This window comes from Trichomycterus rosablanca, chromosome 12, assembly GCF_030014385.1.
Source record: "Trichomycterus rosablanca isolate fTriRos1 chromosome 12, fTriRos1.hap1, whole genome shotgun sequence".
In the NCBI taxonomy this organism is placed as follows: domain Eukaryota; kingdom Metazoa; phylum Chordata; class Actinopteri; order Siluriformes; family Trichomycteridae; genus Trichomycterus; species Trichomycterus rosablanca.
Window position 1 is genome coordinate 23,480,550 of NC_085999.1, and position 11,458 is coordinate 23,492,007.

Sequence of the window (11,458 nt, forward strand, 5' to 3'; positions counted from 1 at the left end):
GACTTTGATGAGGACCAAATTGTTATGACTTTGTTGAGGTTTAATCTTAGTGATGAGGTGAATGTGTCACAACACACAGTTCATTGAACCCTTATTTGTATGGGGCTACATAGTCCCAGGCCAGACACACTGGTGGTGAAAACAGTTCAGCGCATTATTGGCACAGAACTTTCATACGTGCTCTATTTCTCTACTGCTGCTGCTCTATTGGAGAGATGGCATTCGAAATTTTATTGTACCTGTGTATAGTGACAATAAAGGTTCTATTCTATTCTATTCACTGGTCCTAATGTTTTAGTTTGTTAGGATATTTTAATGTCATGTTTTACACTTTGGTTACATTCATGACAGGAACGGTAGTTACTCATTACACAAGGTTCATCAGTTCACAAGTTTATATCAAACACAGTCATAGACAATTTTGTATCTCCAATTCACCTCAATTGCATGCCTTTGGACTGTGGGAGGAAACCGGAGCTCCCGGAGGAAACCCACGCAGACACGGGGAGAACATGCAAACTCCACACAGAAAGGGCCCGGACCACCACACCTGGGGATCGAACCTAATGTTTTAGTTCATCAGTATACATATACAATCTACAGTTATTCCACCAGTTATGACACTAACGATAGTAAAGAACAACAAGGTCCATTAACCTAATAAAATGACCTATTTTAACCCTAATATGTGAATCTAAGAGAGAATGGTGTGGGGAAAAATAAATACCATGAATGACCTAGAAGCAGTATTGAGAACCATAAAAGCTGTTTATTTGTTTATAAGATCGGAATACTTCTGCTTAATGCTTTGCTGTTTTCTTAATTTTTAAATGTAATGTTGGCACATTCCTTCTTTCTTTTTTGATCCTGTTTTAGTCCCTGTGCTTCCATTATTTACACATCATACAACCCCAAATCAGAAAAAGTTGGGACAGTATGGAAAATGCAAATAAAATAAAAATGCAGTGTTCCTTACATTTACTTTGACTTTTATTTGATTATGGACAGTCTGCTCAACTTCATTTCATTTGTTAATATACCTCCATTCCTGCATTTCAGGCCTGCAACACATTTCAGAAAAAGTTGGGACCGGGGCAATTTAGGGCTAGTAATGAGCTGTAAAAACTAAATAATGATGTGATTCCAAACAGGTGATGTCAACAGGTGATTGTAATTATGGTTTGGTACAAAAGCAGCATCCAGGACCTTTCCTGCGACAAAAGACGACCCCGTACTGTTGCACATCTTAAGATGTGTTTGCAGGAAGAATGGGACAAAATAAAACCTGAACCACTAAATCACTTGGTATCCTCAGTGCCAAAACGTCTTTTAGTGTGGTGAAAAGGAATGCCAACATTATAAAGTGGTAAATGCTTTACTGCCTTAACTTTTTTTGGAATGTGTTGCAGGCCTGAAATGCAGGAATGGATGTTTATTAATAAATGAAATGAAGTTGATCAGACAAAACAAAAAATATATCAGATTCATCCTGTCTGCAATCAAATAAAAGAATAAATTTAAGAAACTGTGTTTTTTTTATTATTTGCATTTTCCATACTGTCCCAACTTTTTCCGATTTGGGGTTGTATTTTCCACAGCTGCGGTGTCCAAATAAATATAAAGCAAACAGATAGAAGTTTGTTTGTTTATGAGAATTTTAATGTCATGTTTTACACTTTGGTTACATTCATGACAGGAACGGTAGTTACTCATTACTCATGTCCTTCATGCTTTCTCCTCCTTCAGCAGACTCAGAATTTCATCTCGCCTCATGGTGTAAGGCGCATGTTTCATACTTAGCAGGCTGGCAGGGAACAGATTGCCACTTGGTGCATACATCTCCTTCCCTTTAGGTCCCATTAGAGTACGCAGGGTTTTATTCCGCAACAGAATCTTCTCATAGAACTCGACTCCACCTTTTGCGTAGTCACGTGAGAGGCTGGCGGCTTGCCAATCCGAGCTGAACTCCAGCCACTGGCTTACGGCGTCTGACGCCAGAAAGTATGAGACGGCTCCTAGACCCAGAGCCACTAGGTTAACCCCAGCTCTGAGAATAATGGATCCACCAAAGAGTCCAAAGATCTGCTTGAGAGCCACGCTGTAGATCCATGTCCCGGCCAGACAGGCCGGAGCCACAGTAGCATGAAGCACCGGGCCGGCACCCTCAAGCCGCACAACCTCGCGTGCCATGGCGAACTTCTGAGCGTCTGTGGAGAACACCAAGGCATCTCTCAGTACACTACCTGCTTCGCTGTCCCATTGTACTTCTTTAGCATTAATGAGTATGGTGCGGTTGGTGACACCAGACATATCATCTGGGCTGCTGTTAAAATTGGCAGGAATGCCGATCTGTGCACCCGCTGGAAGCCATGGAATCCCTGCTCCAACCGGATGAAAACCATAAGCAGCAAAAGCTGTGTAGTTAGCAGACAAGCTAACTGCTGAGTCTTTCAGTACCTGTTGGAACACATTCTCCAGCTTCTCGGATAGTACCGCTGGTTCTCCTTTGCTCCAGGCCTGATACACTTTTCTGTATGTTTTTTCTGGACACACATGGTAGAAAATGTTGGCAGCAAAGACGCCTCCACAGCCTACAAGCAAAAAAGGTGTCCGATACTTCTGCACAAGAACAGAGAACTTGAAGAATCCAGAAGCCATTGTCTCCTATTGGTGCTGGTCTCTGTAAATATAAAAATATTTTATTTCAGTAATATGTCAGCATTTTTTTTAGCCTTATCTTTAAACTGTGTTGTCTACCATGTGCGTCATTTCTTTGAACACTAATTTCGACTTAGTTTCCCTGAAAAGATTAGCCCTCTTGAATTTTGTATAGAAAAAAAAACCGCCAATAGGTCTTTAACAGGCGACGTATAACCAAAGTGGATTGTGCCACCATTTTGGAGGTATTAAGTGGTCGAGCCTGCTCTGCAGTGAACCGGAAGCATTCAATTTCTGTTCGCTTTTTTTGATTAAATAGTATGATCCTTCTTAAATATTAAACGATGTAACGATGCGATTTTTCTTTCCGATTTTTTAAACTGGAATTGAAGACAAATGATGACAAAGTTTCCTTTTATTATTTCTCTTAAAAAGTAATATAAAATACTGTATTTGTGATGATCTTTTATTTATCTAAATATTGAATGGCCTTTTATTTCTGAGTTAGGTACAAACTATGCAAAACAATTTTGAATTAAGCCCAATTTGGCTGAAAAACCCCGAATTTGCCAACCAGGCGTATAGCGCCAGTGACGTCAACCAGGCGAGGTGAATAGCGCCAGTGCCCTCTGCTGTTTAAAGTGAATATCGATTCATTTTACATGTCAAATCGATTTGAATCGTGGAATTTTTGAATCGGTTATTAACTGCATTGTGGTGCATCGTTACATCCCTAGTTATGAATCGAGCTGCTTTTGACCCAGTCATGCATGTATGAAACTATAAAGTATGTATAATCACATTTTTCATAAATGTTCTAAATGGTTTCCTTGTTATCAACATTTTGACCATCAGATGAAGTACTGAAACCAGTAGTTACACTGTAACAATAACAGAATCCTTTCTGGTGCTATAAAGAACCATTTTCATTTACAGCACATTAGCCATCAATCTGAAAAACCATTTCATGATGCAAAGAAGCCCTTAAGCATGTAAACAAACCATCGTTTTGACTAAAGCAAATCAGGACAGTAATCAAGAACAGTTATTTCAACAATATAAACAGTTACCGCTGAAAGCCTAGCTGTTCCACCCACTCGCAACCAACTTAGCTTATCAATGTTAACAGATGATAAGTAACGGTCCCTGGCATCCTTGCTAAGTTTGTCTCGGTATGATATCCTGTCATTTTACTTCTGTTTCTGTTTTCACTGCAGTCTTTGCCACTACACTACTTTACTGTATCGCTGACTAAAACGATACCTCCACAATGGTGCCTCGGTGACATCACAGGCACTAAACACACGTGACTGACAAAGACCTATATAGTCAAAAATATAATGCTTGTCAAGAGTATAATGACACAAAAAAACTAAATGGACAAAAGTTTGTAGATACCTAAACTATAGCTATTATCATGGAGTTATTGCCACCCTTTCTTGCAGCTATTTACAGCCTTCACTCTTCTGGAAAGGGTTTCCACAATATTTTAGAGTGTGTCTGTGGGAATGTTGTCAAAAAAACATTTGTGAGTTATGTTAACAGCAGTGATGTTAACGGCATTAATATAAAGTTGCTATAACAGCTTCCATTTTTCTACGTAGCTTTTTATAACATTTAGCTTGTCCGTAAGAATTTGTATCAATTTACTTAATTCAGCATTTGTGAGGTCAGGCACTGATGTTAAAGGATGCAATCAATCTTACACCAAAGGTGTTCAGTAGGCTAAAGTCAAAGCTATGTGCAGGCCACTGAAGTTACTTCAGGCCAAACTTAATTGTATTGTATCTTACAAAAATGTAAAACTGCAAATCTATTTGTTACTCAAAAAAATCATTCACTGATTGATTCACACACTGTTTTTCACAATACATCTACCATACATCTTTCGTTCTGTACACTTTCTCACTTCATGACACAAACTTAATCTGGTGACTATGGGGTCAATACATATATTTATTATGATTTTAACGTCATGTTTTACACACTTTGGTTACATTCATGACAGGACAGTAGGTTACTTGTTACACAAGATTCATCAGTTCACAAGTTTAATGTCATACACAGTCATGGGCAATTTTGTATCCCAATTCACTTCACTTGCATGTCTTTGGACTGTGGGAGAAAACCGGAGCTCCCGGAGGAAACCCACACAGACACAAGGAGGACATGCAAACTCCACACAGAAAGGACCTGGATCGCCCCACTTGGGAATTGAACCCAGGACCTTCTTGCTGTGATGTGACAGTGCTACCCATTAAGCCACCGTGCCACCCAGGTCAATTCATAAATCAGGGTAAAGGGATGAGAACCTGTACAAACCAACCAATGGGCTACAGTCAGTAAACGTATAGCCAGGTTCATCTGTATGGTAGGTGTTAGGGCTGGGCGATATATCGAGATTTTATAAAATATCGATAAAATATCGATATATTTTCATACGCGATATAAGATAAGACAATATCGCATATATCGATATAGATGTTGCGTTCCAGTTAGATCAGACAGTTCGTCTTTCTCTTCTCTCAGTTTGTCTCTGCACATGTTCACCTGCCCCGCCCCTCTCCCTCACTGAACACAACTCGCCCCTCCCCACCGCTTCACCAGTAATTCCTGCAGGCAGCGATAGCATGGAGACGGATAAAGACATGACAGAAGCTATCGAGGAGGAGCTGCTTACTAAAATGAAAAATAATGACTAATTTTGGAATTATTTGGAGACGGTTCGAATTCAAAGTGTCAGATGAGCAGCAGAATAATGTATTCTGTAGAGAACGCCGAAAACAAGTCCAGACAAAAGGTTCCAGCTCCGTGTACCTTCATTCGTTTTCACTTCAAATCCCAAAGTTAAAAAACAAGAAAACGAGTCGTTATTTGTTTTAAAAACCAATACAAGGGCATGCACGCGCTGACATGTACGTATTTACTTCACATTAAGTGTTGAGAAAGTAATAATAACGTAACGGTGCGTCTCCTGTTGTTCTGACTCTTGTGTTTGTATATGTGATGTGCATATACTTGCTCTATCTGTAAATACAAACATTATGGGGAGTGATTTCTGTACTGGATGTTGTACGTGGTCGTGTTAGTTTATACTGGACGATCGCCCGACGTCCGAAACGTCATTTATTTATTTATCTTCTATTATAGTATTTCTTGTTGTCGGCCAATAAACAACCAAACATTATTAAATTGCATGAACTAACTCTGCAGTAAACAAGGAGCAAACAGCAATTAAACAACAAATAAAGCTGTTAAATAATAATAAAGTGCATGAAGAAGAACGCTGATTAAAATGCATTAAATGTTGTAATAGTTACACAGTAACATGAACGATTAGTTCTGCCTGTATTACAGAACTGAGTTCTATACAGTAAAAGAAAATATTAATGTAAATGTTTATGTTGTGGCGACATATACATAAAATAATGTATAAAGTCCAAACATGGGGGGGTGGGGGGTTAACGAGGGGTTTACTTTAACGGGGTTTTACTTTTAATGTCACACAAGCTCAGCCGGAAACCGTGTCATTCCGACATCTTCCCTACACACTCGCTCCCTGCGCCCTATCGTACACTTAACATTCTTAAAGGGCCAGACAATATATTTGTAATTCACATTACACAACAGGAGATGCCTTAGAAAACAACTTTTTTCTTTTCTTAGAATAGCTCTTTTTTTTTTTTTTAAGGAAAAATAATTCTTGTGTGAAGCTTCCCCAGCATGAATATTAGTGAATTAGCATGAATATGAAAGTGCCTGTAAAAAAATTGGAACATGTAGCTTTGTCTCAGAAGTGTCTTTTTGTTATTACCTTAAGGGATAAAAAAATATCGAGATATATATCGTATATCGCCATTCAGAAAAAAATATCGAGATATAATTTTTGATCCATATCGCCCAGCCCTAGTAGGTGTAGCTTTATAAATGACAAATAAAGTTCATTTTAGGTGTAAAGCCAAGAGTGAAATTATTTTTAATATATTAGAATTACTTTTAAAGATTAATTGGTGCTTCAGGACCAAAAAGGAAAAAAAATATTGAAGAGCTTGTGCAACTGTAACAGATTACACAACATTTCTGAGGTCGTTAGGTAAATTTTGGGACATTATGTACAGTGTATCACAAAAGTGAGTACACCCCTCACATTTCTGCAAATATTTTATTATATCTTTTTATGGGACAACACTATAGAAATAAAACTTGGATATAACTTAGAGTAGTCAGTGTACAACTTGTATAGCAGTGTAGATTTACTGTCTTCTGAAAATAACTCAACACACAGCCATTAATGTCTAAATGGCTGGCAACATAAGTGAGTACACCCCACAGTGAACATGTCCAAATTGTGCCCAAAGTGTCAATATTTTGTGTGACCACCATTATTATCCAGCACTGCCTTAACCCTCCTGGGCATGGAATTCACCAGAGCTGCACAGGTTGCTACTGGAATCCTCTTCCACTCCTCCATGATGACATCACGGAGCTGGTGGATGTTAGACACCTTGAACTCCTCCACCTTCCACTTGAGGATGCGCCACAGGTGCTCAATTGGGTTTAGTCCATCACCTTTACCTTCAGCTTCCTCAGCAAGGCAGTTGTCATCTTGGACGTTGTGTTTGGGGTCGTTATCCTGTTGGAAAACTGCCATGAGGCCCAGTTTTCGAAGGGAGGGGATCATGCTCTGTTTCAGAATGTCACAGTACATGTTGGAATTCATGTTTCCCTCAATGAACTGCAGCTCTCCAGTGCCAGCAACACTCATGCAGCCCAAGACCATGATGCTACCACCACCATGCTTGACTGTAGGCAAGATACAGTTGTCTTGGTACTTCTCACCAGGGCACCGCCACACATGCTGGACACCATCTGAGCCAAACAAGTTTATCTTGGTCTCGTCAGACCACAGGGCATTCCAGTAATCCATGTTCTTGGACTGCTTGTCTTCAGCAAACTGTTTGCGGGCTTTCTTGTGCGTCAGCTTCCTTCTGGGATGACGACCATGCAGACCGAGTTGATGCAGTGTGCGGTGTATGGTCTGAGCACTGACAGGCTGACCTCCCACGTCTTCACCCTCTGCAGCAATGCTGGCAGCACTCATGTGTCTATTTTTTAAAGCCAACCTCTGGATATGACGCCGAACACGTGGACTCTACTTCTTTGGTCGACCCTGGCGAAGCCTGTTCCGAGTGGAACCTGTCCTGGAAAACCGCTGGATGACCTTGGCCACCATGCTGTAGCTCAGTTTCAGGGTGTTAGCAATCTTCTTATAGCCCAGGCCATCTTTGTGGAGAGCAACAATTCTATTTCTCACATCCTCAGAGAGTTCTTTGCCATGAGGTGCCATGTTGAATATCCAGTGGCCAGTATGAGAGAATTGTACCCAAAACACCAAATTTAACAGCCCTGCTCCCCATTTACACCTGGGACCTTGACACCAGGGAGGGACAACGACACATTTGGGCACAATTTGGACATGTTCACTGTGGGGTGTACTCACTTATGTTGCCAGCTATTTAGACATTAATGGCTGTGTGTTGAGTTATTTTCAGAAGACAGTAAATCTACACTGCTATACAAGCTGTACACTGACTACTCTAAGTTATATCCAAGTTTCATTTCTATAGTGTTGTCCCATGAAAAGATATAATGAAATATTTGCAGAAATGTGAGGGGTGTACTCACTTTTGTGATACACTGTATATACAAATACACTGATCAGCCATAACATTAAAACCACCTCATACACAGCAGCGCTGCTGGAGTTTTTAAATACCGTGTCCACTCACTGTCCACTCTATCAGACACTCCTACCTAGTTGGTCCACCTTGTAGATGTAAAGTCAGAGACGATCGCTCATCTATTGCTGCTGTTTGAGTTGGTCACAGGACATCATCAGTGGTCACAGGACGACATATTTTTGGTTGGTGGACTATTCTCAGTCCAGCAGTGACAGTGAGGTGTTTAAAAACTCCATCAGTGCTGTTGTGTCTTATCCACTCATAACAGCACAACACACACTAACACACCACCACCATGTCAGTGTCACTGCAGTGCTGAAAATGATTCACCACCCAAATAATACCTGCTCTGTAGTGGTCCTGGGAGAGTCCTGCCCAGTGAAGAACAGAATGAAAGGGGGCTAACAAAGCATGCAGAGAAACAGATGGACTCCAGTCAGTAATTGTAGAACTTCAAAAAGCTTCTATATGGTAAGTGGAGCTGATGAAATGGACAGCGAGTGTAGAAACAAGGAGGTGGTTTTAATGTTATGGCTGATCGGTGTACATTTTATATAAATTAATTGAGCAAATGACACTATTGGCATTGCAGTTCAAATATAAATGGACTCATGAGAAATAAAAAATTATTAAGTAGGAGCCATTTATGATTGCTAGCAGAATTAGCCACTGTCTAACCCACCAGTGGCTCTAAATGCTAACTTTATTTGACCCTTCTATAGTATGTAACAGAACAATCTTAACGAATTCTAATAAAACAAAGCAAAATAATAAGCGGTACATTACTGCTGATAAGATCTGTAAGTTTAAATCGACACACACTTAACGTCAGCGCTGCATCTCCTCCACAAGGACAGCTCGTTGCACATGTCGCGATTGGTTTACGTCTGTTGAGAAAGGCTGTGTACTAAATCTCACTTTACTCCCTACACTCTCCTCCCTAAATCATAATCCCTACTCCCTACATCTGTTGGATAAAGACTTTACCCCCTCAAATTAATTTTCAGAGAACAGAATAATTTTAGTTTAACACATTTAACAAATTAAATTTCAGAAGAAATAACTCACCACTACACATGTAGCTGTGGAAAAATTATGGGCTTATTAAGGCGTTTACAAAATATAACAAATTAAAATGGTTCCGGAAGCAATTGTCCATCTGCCAGTTTGCTACAATTTAGTAGTGGTTCCATTTTGTAAATATCATAATTTTTTTTAGTACATTTGATTGTTTTTAATTGTTAAGCTTGGCATTTTTCCCACATTCCTTTGTCTCCAAGTTGTTATTTTGTGGCTGGAACTCATCTCCCCCAGTGATTTTTACATTACTCTAGTGTTACACCATTATTTCACAATTGTCAAAGAAAAAAAATAAATATAAAAAATAAAAATACATACAGATTAGAATATATAAAGAATATATATTGTTTTGTATATAATATAACTAAATAACTAAATAATATAAATAAATAATATATGGTGATCTGTACTTTTTATAATACTGATTCATATCCTTTTATTATTCATCATGGGCGGCACGGTGGCTAAGTGGGTAGCACTGTTGCCTCACAGCAAGAAGGTCCTGGGTTTGATCCCCAGGTGGGGCGGTCCGGGTCCTTTCTGTGTGGAGTTTGCATGTTCTCCCTGTGTCTGCGTGGGTTTACTCTGGGTGCTCCGGTTTCCTCCCACAGTCCAAAGACATGCAAGTGAGGTATATTGGAGATACTAAATTGTCCATGACTGTGTTCGATATAACTTTGAGAAGTGATGAACCTTGTGTAATTAGTAACTACCGTTTCTGTCATGAATGTAACCAAAGTGTAAAACATGACGTTAAAATCCCAATAAATAAACAAACAAAATTATTCATCATAATTTCTTCCTTCATCATAGATGCAGTACAGAATACACTACCCTTTTGTTCACAGGAATTTGGAACAAGCCTGATGCACCTCAGGCAAGACACATTATCAGAATACTTTGTTTCTTATTATGTTCTGAGTTTGCTCTAAGTTTTCGCCAACTGTCCTTATCTTTGCTACATACGAATCACTGACCTTCATACCAATGTCTGTTCTCAGTCACATTTTCACACACAGAAACTACAGTTTATTTGATTCACAATATCTGTTAGCCATTAATTTTACACTGATCATCATAAAATATATCTTATTACAGGCTATTGCCCCCTCTAATAATTCTACTGATTATTTATCAATTAATCTTGACTAAATATATCACATTTAAAATATACTGTAAAATGATTAACAAAAAATCTCACACTTATTATACTGTACACAATACACCCTACTCAAAATACACGTCTTCTTAATCATACTCTGTACATCATGCTTACCACACCTTACTCCCTACACTATAATTCCTGCACCAAAGATTATAATGCCTACTTTATTCTCAATACTACATTATACTCTTAGCACTCACATTTATATTTCATGCACCCTACACCCTACTCCATATATCATACAGTACACAACATACTTCTTGCACCAAACTGTTTACTCTCAACACACTGCTCCTTAACCATACTTACATTATACTCCCAACAACCTAAATTATAATTTCTACACCATACTCTCTACACTAAACTCCATACACTATACACCTACCTAAATTATATTACCTACATTATACCCCTACACTATATTCCCAACCCTTAATACTAATTATACTCCATACACCTTATACATTAAACCATCCACCCAAATCCACACACTATACTCCCTACTACCAACACATCACTCTTACTCCATACACATTTACATGTATATACACTCTACATCATTCTTCCTACACCATATTTCCTAAACTATACTATTCACACCCAACATTAAACTCCCTACACACTACTCCCTAACCAAAATCCCTATACTCCAAACCCTACTTCATATACTCTTAACGTCTATGGCATTTAGCAGACACTTTTGTCTAAATTGACCTACAATTGTGATTAACTACAATGCAAGCACCTTGTTTAGGGGTCTAGCAGTTACAGTTCAGGTTATAACCTTCAGATTAGCTGAGGTATCACTGCCCTA

The 11,458-nt window shown here is 39.0% G+C and overlaps 1 protein-coding gene across 1 annotated transcript; it reads right to left on the reverse strand.

The window, feature by feature from the left end:
- Nucleotides 1-1,637: 1,637 nt before the first annotated feature.
- Nucleotides 1,638-9,248, reverse strand: tmem177 (transmembrane protein 177). The gene is made up of 2 exons (XM_063006254.1): nt 9,222-9,248; nt 1,638-2,680 (listed from the first exon to the last, which is right to left on the reverse strand). Exon 2 carries the CDS (start codon nt 2,656-2,658, stop codon nt 1,726-1,728), a length of 933 nt encoding a protein of 310 aa, XP_062862324.1. The 5' UTR covers nt 2,659-2,680; nt 9,222-9,248; the 3' UTR covers nt 1,638-1,725.
- Between the last annotated feature and the right edge of the window lie 2,210 nt (nt 9,249-11,458).

Bases quoted from the DNA above. Each gene is read 5' to 3' on its own strand.
- tmem177 (XM_063006254.1), bottom strand. From the start codon at position 2,658: ATGGCTTCTGGATTCTTCAAGTTCTCTGTTCTTGTGCAGAAGTATCGG.